Source organism: Chaetura pelagica, unplaced genomic scaffold (assembly GCF_000747805.2).
Source record: "Chaetura pelagica isolate M959 unplaced genomic scaffold, ChaPel_1.0 scaffold115, whole genome shotgun sequence".
NCBI lineage: Eukaryota > Metazoa > Chordata > Aves > Apodiformes > Apodidae > Chaetura > Chaetura pelagica.
The window spans coordinates 6,124,574-6,144,063 of NW_009953761.1; the positions used below are offsets into that span (position 1 = coordinate 6,124,574).

Sequence of the window (19,490 nt, forward strand, 5' to 3'; positions counted from 1 at the left end):
GGAAAGAGGTAGTATTTGGAGTATGACATGCTTATTCAAACCAAAACCTACTATCTGCATAAATGTTAGAGCTCTTAATCCCAAAGATAGATACAGAGATTTCATTTCAATATATTTTTTCATAGTAATGCCATTTCAAGTTTGCAGCATTCTTTTCACATTTGTTAAAAAACTTTACTGCTACAAGACAAATTACAAGTCCTATGAGAATATTTATCTACAGACGTTACTTTAATGACCTCTAGTTTTTTTTAGTAGTTTTTTTTGTTTTGACTATTTCTCTCCCTTCCAAATACAGCTGCTCTTTATTTTTTCAGGGCCTTTGTGTAAACCTCAGTTTCACAAATGCCTTTCAGCTACTGTCTCCAAAGGGTCCACTTCTAAGTAAAATTTTCATTAAAAAAATAGTTTCTTCTAAACCTCTCAGTTTTTGGAGCTACTGCTTAGTAGAAACAAATAGCAGCTGCTGCATTCTGAGCCCATGGGTTGCCAACAAGTGCATGAACTGCACCTCCATGCTTCAGAAGCTTTAACACCTTTGAGATCTTGTTGAAACATGACGTGTGACTATTAGTTTTTTCTATTTTAATTAATATACATGCAGATCAGTTCTCCTTTTTTCTGCACTAAAAACATCTAATTCCCTGAACATCCTACAGAGTGAGATTTGATGAAGTTTTGCTGTACCTCACCTTTTGCGGCAGCTTCTGCAGATGCATCACACATTGACTTATGGGCCAGATATTGTTTTTTAATTGAGCATACCTGTATTTTATCATTCTCTGTATAATTTCCAGGTTCTTGAGGGAACATCTGTTCTCAGTAATTTAGCCTGATTTATACTTTACTGTCGAAACAGTACAATTGCAGCTGAAAAACAACCTTCATACTTAGTGACATATCAGGTGACAACTCCTTTCCAGCAAATTTTGAGTCATTGTCTGTTAAAACTTGTTCCTCATATATAAGAATTTTATTTTTTTTAAAATGAGCATAAAGCAAAATTACATCTACTCTCCAAACTTGTCATCAGCTTACTGTCAACTGCCCGCTAAAAGTAGGAGTAAGTACTGAGTAGGCAACTCTATAAGGTCTCACAGCTCTTTTTGCTGGTTGCTATTTAATGTAAGAGGAAGAAGTTACACTCCTCACAATTACAGAACAGATTTATTCCTCACAGGATTCATAATAAAAGTGATTCTTTAGAATAAATTTAAACAAAAAGTGATCTCAGAAGTCCTCTTGGTAAAGAGGGTCCAATTTTAGGATAAATGGAGGCAAACATAGGAAAACTGTAAAGAGTTACTATCATCAGAGAGGAACTGAGATGAACAGAGCACTTGACATTCCAAAAGAGGCAATTTACTACAGAAAAGAGCCCTTACACAAAACAGTTACTGGATTTGAATATCATACTCTTAGGATTTCTTCCTATGTAACATTATCAGATCTTTTGTCTCATTCCCAGTAAATTTAGTTGCACAAACATACATCCAAGTCCCAAAATCTAGAAATAAATCTACCATTGTCCAAAACTCATGTTTTTCAGGAAAGCAGCCCAGCAGACATTTTAGAACAACAAATTATCAAAATACTTTAGAAACTACTGATGTAATTTCCATTGTAATGGAACATGAGCAGATGTTTATAATCTGCAACATTTGCAGTCCTTCACTCCCCTCAGAGGAAAGGAGCACTATTAAGAAGTATTGATTCTCCTCTGCCAGTGAGAAGAAATTATTAAAACAGAGGCCTTACCAACTTGAGCTGGGCAGGGAAAATAGGGTCTTTAAGCATACCTACTAATATATAAGTAGGTCTGGGAATTTTTAAATTTATTTCAAAGGCAAGGATTTTATCTGTTGAAATCTGAATTTTAACTACCTAATTATGTTTACTATTTCCATTACTTGAACTGTCAGTGTTGGGATCCATAGTGTCTTTTTGTTTTGCAAAACACTACAGTACTAATGAAAATATTCATATTGCACAATTTAGCTGCCAGTAAAGCAATAAATTTCTGAAGAACCAGAACCTAAAACACTCTTAGTAAATTTGTGAGACATTAATGTTTTTTTCCCAAACCAGATAAACAATATAAAACCTCTGCAAAAGTAAATGCTGAAAATTGTCTGCAAATAAGGTCATAACCACCTAAATGAACTGGAACACAGATTTAAAACCAGTTAGTTGTGATAAAAGTGAAACTGAGTAACACAAATGAAAACAAACTAATACTCTAAATTGGAAATCAGATGCTTAAGACATCAGTTTGGCATCACTTCACTGCCTTTGTATAAGAAAGGGCAGACTTTGCAAATAACCACTGATGAAAGTGGCTTGTTACTTAAATAGTATTCAAAGTAAGACACAATGAAGATGCCACAATGATGGAGTTCTCAATTATATTACAATAAATTTACCTGGTGCTATCACAGTTATAGAATTCCTTACACTGTGATAAGATCAAAATAATTGATTGGTGTGCTTTCTTCCGAGGATCTGAACAGCAGGAGAAAGTATGTATCTGAATGTTAATAGTATGCAGACAAGTGGAATTTACATAAAGATCCCCTTCCACTGGCTATTTACCTTTGGAATGATAGCTTGTGATAGTTTGAACTGGCTTGATAGAAGCAAGAAAAGCAGTCTTATTGACATAGTATCTCATGATGAATATCACTTTGTACCCCAGAGAGTATTTAGAGGACAGATTTTATTAACATAAATTTCAAAATACCAAATATCATTCACTTCTTATGCAAATGCAAATTTTGAAATGAATTTCACAAACATTTCAAGCTAGGATGCAGCTGAAAGGAAAATATGGAATTAATATTTTATTATGTAAACTTCAGACTCTTATTTTTTATATCAGTCAAACATTTAAACTGTGATCATTTGGACACAAAAGTGCCACTAAGATGTAGAGATTGAGAACTTTAGCAAATTACAATTTGAAGAGACCTAAATCTGACACTGGCTTAAGGTCCAAATCCCAAAAAAATACTTGCAAGAGAGTAAGTCAAACAATTCCTTACAAATAGCAAACATCTATGATCTTATCAGCAGGTCTAAATTTATTCTGTAAAGCCTACCTAAAATGTTAAGTTTCTCTAAAAAGATGCTGTACTACATTTTCATAAAACATGACACATCTTTTAAAACCTACAAACCATTCATAGAATCATAGAATCGTAGAATCTTAGGGGCTGGAAGGGACCTTGAAAGATCATCTAGTCCAACCCCCCTGCCAGAGCAGGGTCACCTAGAGTACATCACACAGGAACTCATCCAGGTGGGTTTTGAATGTCTCCAGTGAAGGAGACTCCACAACCTCCCTGGGCAGCCTGTTCCAGTGTTCTGTCACTCTCACAGTAAAAAAATTTTTTCGGATATTCACCTTGAACCTCCTATGCTCCAATTTACACCCATTACCCCTTGTCCTATCACTGGTCATCGCTGAGAAAAGCCTAACTCCATCTCCCTGACACTCACCCCTTACATATTTGTAAACATTGATGAGGTCACCCCTCAGTCTCCTCTTCTCCAAGCTAAAGAGACCCAGCTCCCTCAGCCTTTCCTCATAAGGGAGATGTTCCACTCCCTTAATCATCTTTAATCATCTTTGTAGCTCTAACATTGATATAATAATTTATATTTGAACAATAAGAAAAAAAAACATTGAAAGTGAAAACTTCATGAAGATTTATCACACTATACATAGAATCACATAATTGTTTGGGTTGGAAGGGACCTTGAAGATCATTTAGCTCCAAACCCCCTGCATGGGCAGGGACATCTTCCACTAGACCATGGCTGCTCAACGTCCTGTCCAGCCTGTTCTAGAACACCTCCAGGGAGGGGGCATCCACAACCTCCCTGGGCAACCTGTTCCACTGTCTTATAACCCTCTCAGTGAAGAATTTCTCACCAGGGCAGAGTAGAGGGGCAGAATCATCTCTCTTGATCTGCTGGCCACATTTCGTTTGATACAGCCCAGGATGGAGTTGGCCTTCTGGGCTGCAACTGCATATTGGTGGCTCATGTTCAACTTTTGATCCACTAGCACCCCCAGGTCCTTTTCCACAGGGCTGCTCTCAAGTGCAGCCTCCCCTAGCCTGTATTCATATCTTAAGTTACCTCAGCCCAGGTGCAGGACCCTGCACTTGGCCTTATTGAACCTCATGAGGTTCACCTGGGCCTACTTCTCTAGCTTGTCCAGGTCCCTCTGGATGGCAAAATCCTGTTTAAACATTGGATAACAGCTTAGACCTTGAACATTATGGGCACAAGCTGAAAACAGAAGCTCCAGAACCGTGAAAAAGTCACTAATGGCCAATTAATGGTCTCCAAAAAAAACACAGTCTCAAACCTTGTGAAAAGACTGCTTTTATATTAAGAACAGCTAAGCAGCAGCTAAGAAAAGGAAAAAAACACCAAAATAAACAGTTGAAAGAGCTGCTGTGACCTAGGGAATTAACAGCCCCTGATAGATTTTGTACTGTGTAATCTAGGGATAGACAAGAGGGTCAGGAACTGCCTAGGAACTAAACCATCTAATATAACTTTGAGATCCCAAACTGGGTATGCAGAAGAGAAAATGGCAGAGAAGAAAAAAGAAAAATATCCACTTCAGTTCAAGCTTCCTTTGCAGAAGAGCTCTTGAGTTTTTCCATGTGATCTTGTCAACTAAGGCCATCACTGGTATCAGTCACTGCAAACTCTACAACATCATCTCAGTGGGATTTTATCATCACGTCAAATTTAAGACACAGATGTTAAAGACTGAATGCATTGAATATATAATGTTAATGACAAATAATGTGTAAGTTATTAGCACAAGCAGTGCTGTCAATGATTGTCAGTCCAGGAAAGTGGGGTTGTTTTTTCTTTTCTTTTTTTTAAGATGGACAGTTAAAAAACTCTCAAGTGGCATATAGCAACCCTAACCTTTGGGTAATTTTCAATTAAGAAGTAATGTTGCTGAAAACTGTAGAGGGGAGATGCAGAGTACGCTATGATCCCTCCACTGAAAAGAAAAAATCTTTAAGAACCAGTTAGTACATATACTCTATTTTCCTCTTCTTCAAGTATATTTCAATCTTAAAAATATTTTCTAGGATTGTGACATCACAGAGTTTTCAGCTACATCATTCAAGCAATAATTGAAGTAGTGTTCCTACAAATCCAACATCTGATCACCATATAAAGAAATTATGTGCAGCAAAACTCAATTACTGCACAGTCACACTCCAGTTGAGAGTTTTGGTATTTTGACAGAGGGAGGATCTGGTTAGAAATTTGTCAGCAGGGCAGATGTAAACATTTTGTGACTCAGTTCCTTAATGAGAAGACAAATGAACTAGTTATGGCTGGTAAAAAATAGAGGGGAAGAAAAAGAAAAAAAATAATTTAATATCTATGTTGCTCTTCCAGCAAAATCAGCAACATTATGGCTCTTTGATTAGTGAAAGCAATTTTTATAAGACTTAACAAAATCAACTAAAAAAAAACAAGCCCCACTTTCTTATTTTCCTTGCTGTCCTTCCTGACACAAATCTACCACAGGAACTCTCCACTGTCACAATCTGGGTTTTCTAATAGACCTTTAAAATTATGCTGTACCCAAGCATAAGAAATGTTACAAGGACCTCTAAAGAACAAAAAACAACGCACTAGTGGCCAATTTGATGAATATCAGACTTATTACTTTTATAACTTCATGTAATCCTAACATAGTTTTTCCCATCTACTGTTGTTTAAACCAGTCATTCCAGACTGAATCTACTAAGAAACAGATCAGCTATTGACTCATTGACTTAGCTGATCTGTAAATCACAGGTACATAGTTCCAAGCTACATGAGCTGAAGCAGTACGTCTGACTACTAGAGCCCTACATATATGCATGGGGGTATATGACTCAGAAATCCCTGACATTAGCATCTGTATGTTTCAAAGCTTGAACATGACATTATGAAGAAGAGGCCTTGAGAAGAGCTTGAATTTTTCCTGAAAGATATCAATTTACCATCCAAAGCACTATCAGTCAAAAATGAACATGTCTGAGATAAGAATATCTAACCTCTTTTGAAACACTTCTAATCATGCATGAATACAGACAACAGTTTTACCTTTTCCTACTCTTCTGCACCCTCCTATGTCTTCTGTGAGCTTAAAAAAAATGTCACTGGAAGTTTTCTGATTGGGTCTTCAATTTACTTCTAAGGAATTAGGAATTTTGTGTTCAGAAGACAGCTGTCTGGTTTTTCATCTTAACAGTAAGTCTTAGTCTCCCACCTCAAGACATGGATGTTCTTATGAAAATAAATGAAAGATTTATGGTTTGAATAATTTCTGAAACTAAACACATACTCTGGCTATTAGTGAAATGTGGAAGAGACAGATAATCATTCATGTCAAAGGTGCCAACCAGGGTTTGAGTGGGGAACTGTTTAACAAGATCTGCTCAGAGAAAAAAATGAGAGTAGCTCATGATAATTTACACAGTAAATCATGTATCATTCTGAAGGATTCCAGAAACTCAGTGTTGAAATAACCTATTGAAATAACAATCGACAAAGAAAAATCCAGAGTACTTCAGAAAGGGCTTATTCTCATAAAAGAACAAAAATGATTATGTACCTTAGTTAAAAGAAAGAAAATGGCTTTGTGATTTAGAAAAATGTCTGTTTTCAGGTAATGTAAGGGATTCTGAGCATAAGTGAATTTATACTTGGTCACACAAGGTTCAATGTAATCTAAAGAAAAAACACGAAGCAGCACTACAAGTTCTAAAATAGCTTGAGAAAATCAGATAATTAGAGAAGCTCATTAACAAAAAGAAACTTAAGAACCCCTTTGCTGTAAAATGTAATTGTTTAAAATAATTAATTTATTCTGTCCTTTCTCATAGCACATTCAGATAATGAAATAGCAGCTTTATAACCATGCTAGGTAAAATATGTTTTCTTCATTACTTACCTGTTTTCATTTCTAACAAGCGCTTTTTCTTTTGTTGCCTCTCTTGTTTTTCTTTTTCTGCTTTCTCCTTAGCTATTTTTGCACGTCTCTGTTTTTCTTCCGCTTCCCTTCTTCTCATATTCTCCTTTACTGCTTGCTGTGAAAAAAACAGCAACAGTTCCATTACATGTGAAGTCTTAACAAAACCAAAACTGAACCCTAAAAACGAGGCAAGAAGCTTTAAAATCAATTCTCCTAACTCACCTTAATTTATCAAGCTGAATATTTTACATTCCATATTTAGTACATTTTATTCAGAAGACTAAGCAAATTCAGAATAAATGCATTAGAAGCATATTAATTACTCCCATGTGGGGATTCTAAATTCAGCAAGAAATTACTCTTAAGAATAAAAAAGTTAATGTAGGAAGCCACCTGGTTTTACAAAACTGTAAGTATGCTATTATTTGTATTTCTATAATGTTTTCAACATTTTTTCTTTCTCATATTGCCACTATGCCAAGCAAAACAAGGCTGCTTGGGTTAACTGTGCATTTTTCTTATTCTGATCCACATACGCATTCATTCATTGGGTTTATAAATTCTTGGCTTCTGCTTAATACCTGTACAATACTGTTTATTTTGAATTATAAGTAAGTACCCCAAAGCTTCAGGTGAAGCCAAAACAGAACTAGGAGTTTCAAAGTTTCTAAATCATTCTTCTGCATATTCAGATATTTAAAAAACTGTGTCATACTCAATTATTTTTAACAGAGCTATGTTAGGCCTACCTTTTCTTTATTTTAGTGGTAGCTATTGTAGTGGTAAATTCTCACTGCTTTGCTGTGGCTTGCATGCAATGTAAAGTGACATACATATTCTCCATTGCAGAAAGTTTCCCTTTTCAGAATGCAGTTACACACAAAATCTTATCTTTTACAATAGAATAGTGTCCCCTCTTACAAAATGGCTAACATTTTCACTAGGTCTGTGGTAAAGGCTGCACTTTTGCAGAGGTAATTAATGTCTTGTGTTGTTTTTACCAGGAAATTGTCCAGCCTCCACTCAGAAACAAAAAAAACCACAACAGTAAGAATGGACTGAAGAGTAGTATGAAGCACAGACAAAAGAAGGTAACAGCAATATTTGATGGGTACTGTTTGTAGCATCACTGCCATAGACAGTGACCAAAGGAAGGAAAAAAACCAAACTAAAACCCACATAAATCTTGTGAGGAAATACCTGTCTTTGAGGACTGAAGAAGAATAAGCTTTCAATCATAAAAAGTGACAATGAAATGAAATTTTTAACAAAGCAAAGCTGTACTTCAACCGTATCTTCTACAGGGTTACCTCTGACAATTTTCTTGATACTGGTGGAGGAAGGAAGGCACCTACTACAAAAAGCTACAAGTCTGCATTGAATTATTTTTAACAAATTATTTGCTGATTTGCAGGCTGGGTATTCTGTAAAACAAACTGCTGGGCAAAATCAAATGTGACCTGTAAGTACAGTTTTGGCAGAATTACACACTTTCCTAACAGAGTGACCAAGGAAATTTCTACTTTGCATCTATTTTTGCCCCCTTAAATAATGCCATGAGGACTCAGCATCAGACTGCAGTAATCCAAGTGTGGGTGTCTCTTCCTTTCTACTGATTCTGATGAACTGAGCTTGATTTAATAGCTCACACCTTCATATTCAATGAAAATTGGATGCTTAGGAATACCACACCTTGCCTCCAGCATTTGTCCAGAAAGACACTGGTCTTCCTTAAGTACTGTTTCATAATCTAAAAATTCAGGCTGATGATGTCTTGGATACCATTCAAGACACCTCTCCAGGATACTAGGCACCTCTGTTGTTAGGTCTCCTTTGAGACATCTGGTAGACAATTCTCCAAATCCCACTAACTGTACTGAGGATGCAACTTCCTTGACTAGAGCACAATATTAGACACAAGTTCACATACAGATGCCAATGTTTAGTGATCTATGCTCTAGAGCTAAATCCTATCCTACATATTCTTTGTTTTCAATGCAATACATAGGTGCCTCAAACTCTGTAAAATGTTTATATCAAGAATTGTCACAAACTTGGCTGAGACATACACACATTTCTCTCTCACACTATGTGCATTTCAAAGTTTAAATGTCTTAACACTTCCTTGCTCAAAAAGGCCTAAAAAGTTAGACACAGCCTGACCACATTTGCTTTATACAACAGCACTGTGTTCAGCCTACAGCACAGCATGCAAAGGTAACTTCCAGAAGAAGTTACTGGCAGCCAAGAGAGCCAACTGTGTCCTGGGGTGCATCAAGCACAGTGTTGCCAGCCGGTCGAGGGAGGTGATTCTCCTGCTCTACTCTGCACTGATGCAGCCTCACCTTGAGTACTGTGTGCAATTTTGGGCACCACAATACAAAAAGGACATCAAGCTATTGGAGAGTGTCCAAAGGAGAGCCACAAGGATGGTGAAGGGTCTGGATAGGATGTCTTATGAGGAGCAGCACTTGAATTATTCAACTTGGAGAAGAGGAGACTGAGGGGTGACCGCATTGCAGTCTACAGCTTCCTCACGAGGAGAGGAGATGGGGCAGGCACTGATCTCTTCACTTCTGTGACCAATGACAGGACTTGGGGAAATGGCAGGAAGCTGAACCAGGGGAGGTTTAGTTTAGGTACTGGAAAAGGTTTTCCACCCAAGGGTGGTTGAGCACTGGAACAAGTTCCCCAAGGAAGTGGTCACAGCACCAAGCCTGCCTGAGTTCAAGAAGCATTTGGTTGATGCTCTCAGGCACAAGGGGGGATTTTTGGGGTGCCCTACACAGGGACAGGAGTTGGACTTGGTGATCCTGATGGGACCCTTCCAGCTCAGTTTGGTATGAACCTGAAGTCGATAGCTCCAGACTTAGATGTATTTTTTTAAAACCTTTTAATACTTTCAGTAATTGGGAACAAAAAAATAGTTGGTGTTGGTGAATTACGTAGTCTTTTAACTATGGACTTCTTAAGAATCCAATGATTTTTCAGCACTAAATTTAAAACTCTTTTCAGCTAAATTTTCTAGGATACCAACCACCTTTAGTTTCTGTCAGGAATTAAGACCAATGCTAAACAAATCTGAAAATCAGACCTCAGGTGTCTCATGCTAGGCATCTCAAAAATCTTTCAGAAAAGTCTCATAAGTGAGCAGCTACTCAATTATTTTGTTTAGTGTCACTGAATGATAAGAGGTTTAATGCCTTATCTACACACCTTTTTTATATAGCCTTCAAACTGTGCTCTGCAAAACAGAATTATTAATTTTCCTCAGAGTTTCTTTCATCTTGCTCATCAATAATATCTAACTGTTCCAAAGCATTAATTAATCTATTTTTATAACACTGCTTTGAGGCAGAAGTTAGCATCAGTGCTAATTTTACAGACACAACAAAATAATACAGGGATATTAAGGTAAAGCACAACCACTTCTTTGAATCTCCAATTCAAGATAAACCTAAGCATTTAGAATTCTTATTCTACAGCACTGAAATGGGAAGTGTGGTTTAAAATAAAAAATTACAGTAATACAACCATTTCATAATATTTAGCAAATTTTAAATCAGACTTCTGAGTTTCAAATTAGGCACTGATCAAGTTAGGAAAACATGATCAGTGCCCACGTTAAAAAATGTGGCACACGTAACTTGCCAAGCAAAATGATTCTGATTGAAGACTGTGCCTTCTAGATTTTTAGCTATTTAACTCTGAAGTAGCAATGGCATAGTAATCTTTACATGTTCCAATATGTTTACTAAATAGAGATTCCAGTTTAAGTCCTTTCCTTAAAACAGATGAACACAGGAATTTCAAACTCTTTCTCAATATCTACAAAATAAGTATTTTTCTCTATGTGCATCCTCAGATATGTCTATTAAATCTTAAAAAAACCCCAATGAACCAAGTAAAATCAAACTAGACTGGGAAACATGCAAGCAGCTTAAGTAAGTGTGTTGTAATTATAAGAGTCAGGCTGCAATGAGGAGTAGATGATAAAATTACTAATTTAATCTTTCTACAGATCAACAGGCATGAGTTGGATCACTGATTTGGATTCTGTCACAAAGCTCATGCTCAGGTAACATTGCTGCAGGAGTATAGCCAGTAAGTTAAGCTGTTAGTCAGATGCGACAAGAGTAACCTTTTCCAAGTTATCCAAATTAATTAATTTACAGACAACTGGGGATCTGCTTTTTTATTCTTCCATTTCTTCATTGAGAAAGAGTTGCTTACCAGCCAAGAGTTCAGAATCAATGAGAAAAGACTATTTTTGCAAAGAAAGCTTTAAAAAAAGCCAACTGAAAATATCCACAACCTCCACATAAAATTAACAACCTGTCCCTGGCTCCCTAAATTTACCAATCTGAACATAGTTATAAATCACTAAAAATAGCAATCCCTATTAATCCTAAATAAGAGCTTGAGCTTTTACGATGAGCTAATATATGCAAGCATTTGTATACGTAATGTCAATGCTACCCTATGATAGAACAACAGAGCTAACCTCCACACAAGATCATTTTAGATGACTTTAAGTCAAAGCTCTGCAAACGAACACTGAGTCTAAATTATAGTTATAAGAATGTTCTGAGCTCTGCACAAAAGGAACTATCCAATAACCCGTATCGGCCTAATATCTGTTATTAAAATATGATTCAAATATTGAAAATATTAATTCATCCTTTTAAAAGAGAAAATAATAAAGTAAGCATTTAAAATGCATAAACCCCCAAAACCTAGACAATCTATTGTCACAAAAATTAAAAAGAGCTTATAAACAGATTCGGCCAAGACAAGGAGTTCTGAGTTTCCATTGCAGGGAACCTACTTACAGATGCCAACCTTGACACTGATCAGTTGTTGCAGGCAAACGAAAACTTAAACAAAATAAAAACCTGGGTCTGGATTTTGCATACAAGAGTGTGAATTATAAATATAGAACAATTCTTATAATATTTATTTTTTTAAGTAAAAAACAAGCATCCTTTAAACAGAAAATGTAGTTGTCTTTCAAAAAGTTAGTTTCAGGTTTTTCCCTTCAGGTTATACATGCATATAAGAGGCTCAGTTTTGAATTAAATCCAATGTTATCAGGAATTTCTAATTATTTCAGAAAGAAATAATCCATAAATAAGAATTCAGAATACCTTACAATAACCTAAGAATTTAGAATATACATTTCTGATGTATCAGATACCATTTGAGGAGAAAGAAAATTCTTTTTAGCTTACTCAGTATCTGAAAGATTGCAAAAATTTTTTCCAAGCAACATTAGGCATAAAATAAACAGACCATACCATGAACATTGTCCTGAAGTTGTTTAAGTCTGTTAAAAACTCCTCCACTGAGACTTTCTTCAGATCAATAGCATAATATCCCATCACATTCTGATAGAGTTTTTCCATGTTCTCGTGCATCCGTGAAAGTTTCTGAAAATCTTCTTTGGCATGAACTAGAAAGCTGTACATGGCTGTTAAGGCTGCAAAAATACTCAGTGAATCCAAGTAAACCCATGATTTTTACTTACAGTGATCTGCATTTCACATACATTTTTCATTTACAGCAAATAAAGATTCAAAATAATTCCTTCCATGTCATATAACCTTCCTAGTATTCACTGTGTATATTAGGCCTATGAATAAATCAGGGTGCTTTCATCAAGTTTTCTTTATCACTTTAAAGTTTATTCCATTAGCATGTAATTTTGCATGAAACTGAAAGTATACGTCTAATCTAACTTCAAGCACCTATGTAACGTATTTAGTATCACTGTCTCCTTATTGAAGCTAAAGATTTAGGTATATAAATTACAATTTACATTATATTTAGGCACAGATACCAATAACTAACCTGAATACTTTAATACATCAAGAAAAAGTATAATTCCAACTAAAATCAGAGTAAAATAGAAATATTAATAAACAAAATTAAACCATATTAAAAGTAAACACCATGAAAGACTAAAAATTTCATCTTAAAAGCTTGCTTTTAAAATCCTGTTGCAGCAACAGCAATGCATTACTTTCTGTTCCTGGTGGCTGCATCACATATTTATGCTTTTTCTAAGGCTATCTGCAATGTCAATACAACTTAATTAGATTAGAGCTGAAAACAATAGAACTACCTCTACAAGAGACAATTTACAAACAGCAACAAAATACCCCATAAGTGAAATTTAAAACCTGTGTTTATTCAAGACTTTCGATAATGCAGTTTGTCAAAGGACCTCAATGTTATGTGTAGTCATTTCCTTATGTAGGACAACTTCATAAAGTGTTTACTTTAATGAAACAAGAGCTAAACAAATATTTATATTCCATTATTTTCCTGAGGCAGGAAAGACTACAAAAGACAAGAAATGGCAATTTTACCTCTACTACCAATTGTCCATATCCCAACTACTCCAGAAAAGAATTTACTGTATTTGTAAACTTTATACTAGTTGTATAGACTATTGCCACTTCATTTCATGAAGCACAGGATTTTTAGTCAAGCACAATAACATCTAGACAAACAGATTTTTTGTCCACCGTGTTCTTTTAAATACATCCTACCAATTCACTGCTGGGTTCCTGCTTTCACTCTTCAGGTTTTTTGTGATGCACTCTTCTTTCAGTTTTGTTTAGAAGTTGAATCTCATTTGAATTTTGCTACTAAACGACCTTCTGGGTTGTCAACGTTGCTTGTAAAGTACCAAGGAAACAGTTAAGTTTTTGTTTTGTGATTTAGAACCCATGCCAGAAAGTCATACAACAATGTTCTCAGACACATGCAGGAAAGGAGAACTAATGCACTTTCAAAACATGCAAATTAGACAGTAAGATGGCTATTAGTTGGATCTGTAAGGGCAGAGCAGTATCCACTATGACAGCCTTGTAGAAAAGGACTAACTAAAGCCTAGATGTTGATGATTTTAAATGAGACACCTTCCCTCACCCCCCAACCACTTGATTTCAGACTTTCTCTTCCTCTGACAACACTCTTTTGCCATTATGAGCTTCTTTTCATGTTTCTGTTGACTTTATAAGATACAGCTCAGACTGCCTGTGCTGACTGGCTCAAACAGCTCAAGGAGAACTGATGTTGTTGGCCTGCTTTTTCCATATCAAATTGAATCTCTCCCTTACTTAGCTCCCAAGATGCACCAAGCTTACAGGAAACTACCCTTCAGAGCTGAGTTTCTTTAAAATTATGAAGGATGTTAAAAAGTTATTGGTGGGACAGCAAGAACAGTTGATAAGAAGTTAGTAAATAACAGCTGTCCAATTATCAAATAAAAAAAGGTTTATGAGAAACACAACCTAACAAAACACAAATTAGGACCATCTAAAGAAATGTCAGCAGTTCAAAAAGAAACCCAAACTAACAAAAACAACAAAAAAAGTGTAATAAAGGAGAACAGTAAAATTAATGAAGCTAGAATGAAGCATCTCTGCATTCTGTTTATTTTTGATCCTACAATTTAGGATACTTATTTGTGATTCTTAGATCGTTAACAAAACTTTGGGAAAACTACTGTACTTTTTGCAATTATGAACCTGTTTATTTCCAAGGAGTAGAATGGTAAAGGAAAATTCAATAAATGTATTTTATTGTCAGTGTATATAAAAGCCATACATTAAACATTCCAGTAACTTTCTTCAGTTTTTCTAGTGTGTTGGGTTGGTGACTGGGGGGAAGGATGAGTGAGTGGATGTGTGGTTACATTTTGCCAGCTGGGCCTAAACCACAACATTTAGGAAGGAAAAAACCTGAGGAAAAAAATATTAAAATTAGTGATAAAATGCATATATCATCTTGTAAATGAATGATATGCCAGAGTATATCCTAAAAAAACCCCCTGAGAAGTAGGAAGGTGAGAGAGACAAATTTTTTGTGATATTCTGCAAGACATAGCTAAACTTAAACTCACAGCTATGCTAATAGCATCCATATAGGCTGCTCAATTTATCCTGTTAAAACTGACTCTTCTTGAGTACATGATGCACAATTTTAAACTCAAAATACAGCACTCTGGAAAGATATTTCACTGTCCAGTATTTCAACACCAGTCACAAGGAATCCTGAGATTTTTATTTTCCATCTGGTGCATTATGGGATAACCTAAGCTCTTGGCATCCTACTGAGACTGTGCTTCAATTTAGGTGCTTAATAAGTCCTCTTCCTTTTTTTCTTAAATATGGCTTTTGTTAGCCAGCACTAGCTAAACTGGAGACAACAGGGAATACTACTGAGTACAGCAATCCCATCTGTAATTATTATGAACAGGTTGATGTATATGCATTATCAGCTACACAATTCATTGGCTTTGGATGAATGAAGACAGAAGTACAGCAGAGCTGTAACACAGGTGGGAGGAAAAGGAAATCAAGAAGTTAGCTATTTGTTAACTTTTTCTGAAGTGTCTTCAGTTCACAGACTGCCTTTTTGGACTCATGGGACTACAGATCATTCTGTTCATTAATGGAACAGGAAAGCAATGTAGGGCTGAGATGAATAATATCTGTGGCAAAGTTTCTAACTGTTATATGTGTCATCTTGCATATTCCTGGAAGCTCTTTTTATAGTGAATTGCTTGTCTGAAGTTTATACTGATTTTAATATATGGTGATATATAAAATACTAATATAGTGAGGAGTATCAAGACAAGTAAAAGCAGCTGTTACCTTAGAACAGGTAATAAGAAATATTAATCTGTACCAAACATTTCCTTAAAAGACCGATATTCACCATTTGTGGTTTTTTTCCCAAAAAACTGCACTATGTTTTAAGTGCAGGCAACTGAAAAAGGAGTATTAATCTGCATAAGAACAAAGGAATAACAGGTGCATAGACGCTGCATATATTTTAGCAGAATCTTCAAAATGGAATTGAGACTGCCACTACACTAGACAGCAATAGTCTTCAGAAAAACCAGGGCAAACTCTTTAAAGACTGGTGCCAGAAAACTAGTGCAAAAAGACTTTGAGGTCACTTCAAACCAGCATTTCAACAAATTATTTTCTACTAAGGCCAAAAGATGTGAATGTGGTAGGGCTCTGTTGAGGAGTTTCCACATCAAGTTCTTGGGAAAACAGTTGCAATTGTCTGAAAAATGTGTCCTGGAGATTTCCTTTTATTTACATATAGTGAGGTAAAACAGTAAAATTATGCATCGGAATATAATAGTTCAAGAAACACACAGAAATGTTTATGTTTTTAAAATTTGTACCATCTGAAGAGGCTTTGCCAAAGAATACCTTCTTCTTGGCTCACACTCTCTTACTGATCTCTGTGCTATCATACTAAAACAAATTGATGTGTATTTGTACCACACAGAGCTGCTGCATCCACTGAGTATTTCCCATATATTACGAGCAAAACCAGTGCCAGCTGTAATACACACCTGAAATACAGACTAGATGTTAATGAACTGTGTAAGGGGTTATATGTTTAAAGTTATGTTGCTTGCCAAAACCCTGTCTTGATAACTGTCCACACAGTCAACATCTTGACCCTCTCCCAAAGAGCAACATACAATCTTTTTTCACCTAACAAACTCAGGTACTGTAATCCCCCAAAGTGCTTGGGATGCAAGGACATCTTACAGACCTCAGTTTGTTTATGTTGCACAGTAAGAAACTCAAACTATGAGGCTGATTAAGTAACTGATGGTTTAGAGGAAGTGTGTAGTCTCTTCCTTGCAGTTGCAATGGGTTTCTTCTGCCTCACTTGAATCAGGCTCTGACCTGGGGAAGTGCTGCTCCTTCTCATTTAATAATGTCAACAAATCAACTTAAATGACAAGGAAAGAGGAACAGAGAACTGATTAAAAAAACTCTGTTCCTAGCTGAAAGGCAGCATCCAACTGACAGTCTCTCAAGTATTAATTCCATAAGCTTCTGTAAAAATGAACACTACATTTAGGGGCAGGATGAAACCTGTCAAGAGTTTCTCAGCTGCTACTTAGAAAATCATGAGATGAAATCTGGACTGATAAAGAGCATGTTGACTAAATTGCTTAATTAAGCTTTTAATATGCAATTTAAATATTCTCCATAAACCTTATAAATTTTTATTTTGACCATAAAAGTGTATTTTGTTCACTATGCCTTTTGTTGAACATTTCACTCTTTGGATTTAATACTCTAGATTAATAACAATCCAATATTATTTCACTTTCATAATTAAAGCAAACAGAAGAACTGCAATAATAACTATAACTTCTTTGCAGCTATTATATATAAGATGACTAACAAACTAGCACAAACTAATATATAGGAGAAATATTCATAACTAGACTTTGGCAATAAAAGAGTGCACCAACTGTGCATATATCTGACTTCCTAAAGAAACAAGAATGCTAATCAGTTCATTAGGAGACTTTGGGTTGTGATATTTAGCGACAGGATATAATAGCCTGCTTGTCTGTGGAGCTTAATTGTACTCAGGATGAAAAGTTACTTCCAACAAAGCACTGTCCTTCCTTTTTCAAATTTCCTGCTGGTTTCTTTTTATGCGCTGCATGCTTTTCAAGACATCAGCATCATTCAGCTTTCCTTGTCACAGGAATAAAAGTAAAGACAGGTCCAGGGTTCATCACGCTGTGCAGGATTATCTAACCTTTACATCAAACCTTTTTTGCTTCGTAATTTATTGAAGTTCCTGTTTTTCTAAAAGCAAGCTTCTTTAATTAGTGTGTTCACAGATATTACAAGAAACCATATGCAACTTTACTGTTTTAAAATTACTGCCTGTCTCCTGGGAGACGGAGTAGGTAAGGGCAAAATATTCCTGTTCATAATACTAACTGTTCAAAATATTATCTTTGAAGAGTCTAATACAATGAAATACATAGTATGGCTGGTAATACTCATCTCACTTGTGTCTGAAAGCAGTCAATACCCAACAATAAGGGAAAACAGGAAGGAAAGCTGGTAAGCATAGCATGATAATTCCCCTGATGTAGTATTTAGTTTCTAACAGTCTGCATGTTAGTGATCTTTCTGAGCTAAAGCTACCTCTGGAATACTGTGTTTAATAGCTCCAGACATACTGGTTTTAGCTATCTAGAACTTACATGAAATTAATTTATATTTTCAGCCTCTACAACATCCTAAAAGTAAATGCTACAGTTTAATTTTTGCGTAATTAAACTTTTCTGTTAGTATATTTTACTGGACAGTATTTCACATGGGATGAATACTGGATACTTAAATACTTGATTTTCCACCTTCAAAGTCCTAATCTTTTAAAACATCCCTTATGCAGAAATCATTGACTACTGCTGATCATTGTCAGTGTTGTCTGCCATCTCTGCCACATCACTAGATATAAAATATATTTACAAGATGAGGTGATGGAAACGCCGTAGGTAGGAGTATACTGATTTTTTTTGTTTTCTCTTTATTCTTAACTACAATTGTTCTCAATTGTTCTAATATAATGGGTTTTTTTCTCCATATCTATTAACCTACATACTCATGGAAGTTCATTTGCTCTTTTGTCAGCATCTTGCCAGTATCTCCCTTTTGACATGAGAGCTTTTTTTAAAAGGTATTAATCCAGAAAAAAAGAATAATTCCACTTTTGACCTACAAAATTTATTTCCTTGAAAGTCTTTGTTAATACATATTGTTGAAAGGTGCATAGAAATTCATTTATGCTCTAGTGACTGTGCAACATTTATCTGCATGCCGCGATAGATCTGCAAGAGATGGTTTCTCTTTACAAAACCCAGGCTGACTCTCCCACATCGTATTATATCTCCCATATATGCATGTTGGTTCTGTTTTTATTTAGTTCCCATGAATTTTCTTTGTAGAGAAGCCAGACTTGCATATCCTCCTTGCAGCCCTTTTTAAAGAAACTCAGGTGCTTCTTTTCATCTTTGATTCCTGTGGCATTTTCAGCTAACTTAGTTCATGTAAGAATCAGTAGTCCAGAAGGTTTCTATCTGAGGTAATTTTAAAATATATTCAAGCCTATTGTGACCACTGGTTACTCCTGGGGATTTATTCCTATTTATTTTATATTTTCCTTTAAAAAAAATTCTACTGAGTTCTTCATTTGAGATCATCCTTCCATCCAAAATATTGCATACTGCGGTCAGCAGAAGTTCTCCCGAGACAAAACTGATGCAGAGAACAAATTTAGCTTTATGGCTACAGCTTATCTTCTTGGCATACATTGACAACCTATGTCCTCCCTGGCAGAATTACAGCTTTTGAGAGGCTTGTAAAGACAAGGCGTAGATCCTCCTTTGCATTTCGTAAGATGATTATCCTTTTTAAGCAATCAGTAAACTGCTCTAATGCTCTTAATTTATGGGGATGGAATTTCAAACCCTAGAAAAGTTATGGTATTTATTGACCCTATCTGACCTTTATTATATTTTACCTTTTCACACTATTTCTCTACAACTGTGACTTCTTCTATCTTAAACACAATTTATAACCTTATTTCACAGCATTCCACTCACATCCTTCCATCAAGCTTCAGGAAT

At 35.7% G+C, this 19,490-nt stretch overlaps 1 protein-coding gene across 1 annotated transcript in view; it reads right to left on the reverse strand.

The window, feature by feature from the left end:
• Positions 1 to 11,742: 11,742 nt before the first annotated feature.
• DIAPH3 (diaphanous-related formin 3) overlaps positions 11,743 to 19,490 on the reverse strand; it is a 128,769-nt gene continuing 121,021 nt past the window's right edge. The window contains exons 22-23 of the mRNA XM_010000881.1: positions 12,304 to 12,485; positions 11,743 to 11,751 (exon numbers count right to left, since the gene is read on the reverse strand). Of these exons, the coding sequence (XP_009999183.1) occupies positions 11,743 to 11,751; positions 12,304 to 12,485 (191 nt within the window). The remainder of the gene's footprint in view (positions 11,752 to 12,303; positions 12,486 to 19,490) is intronic.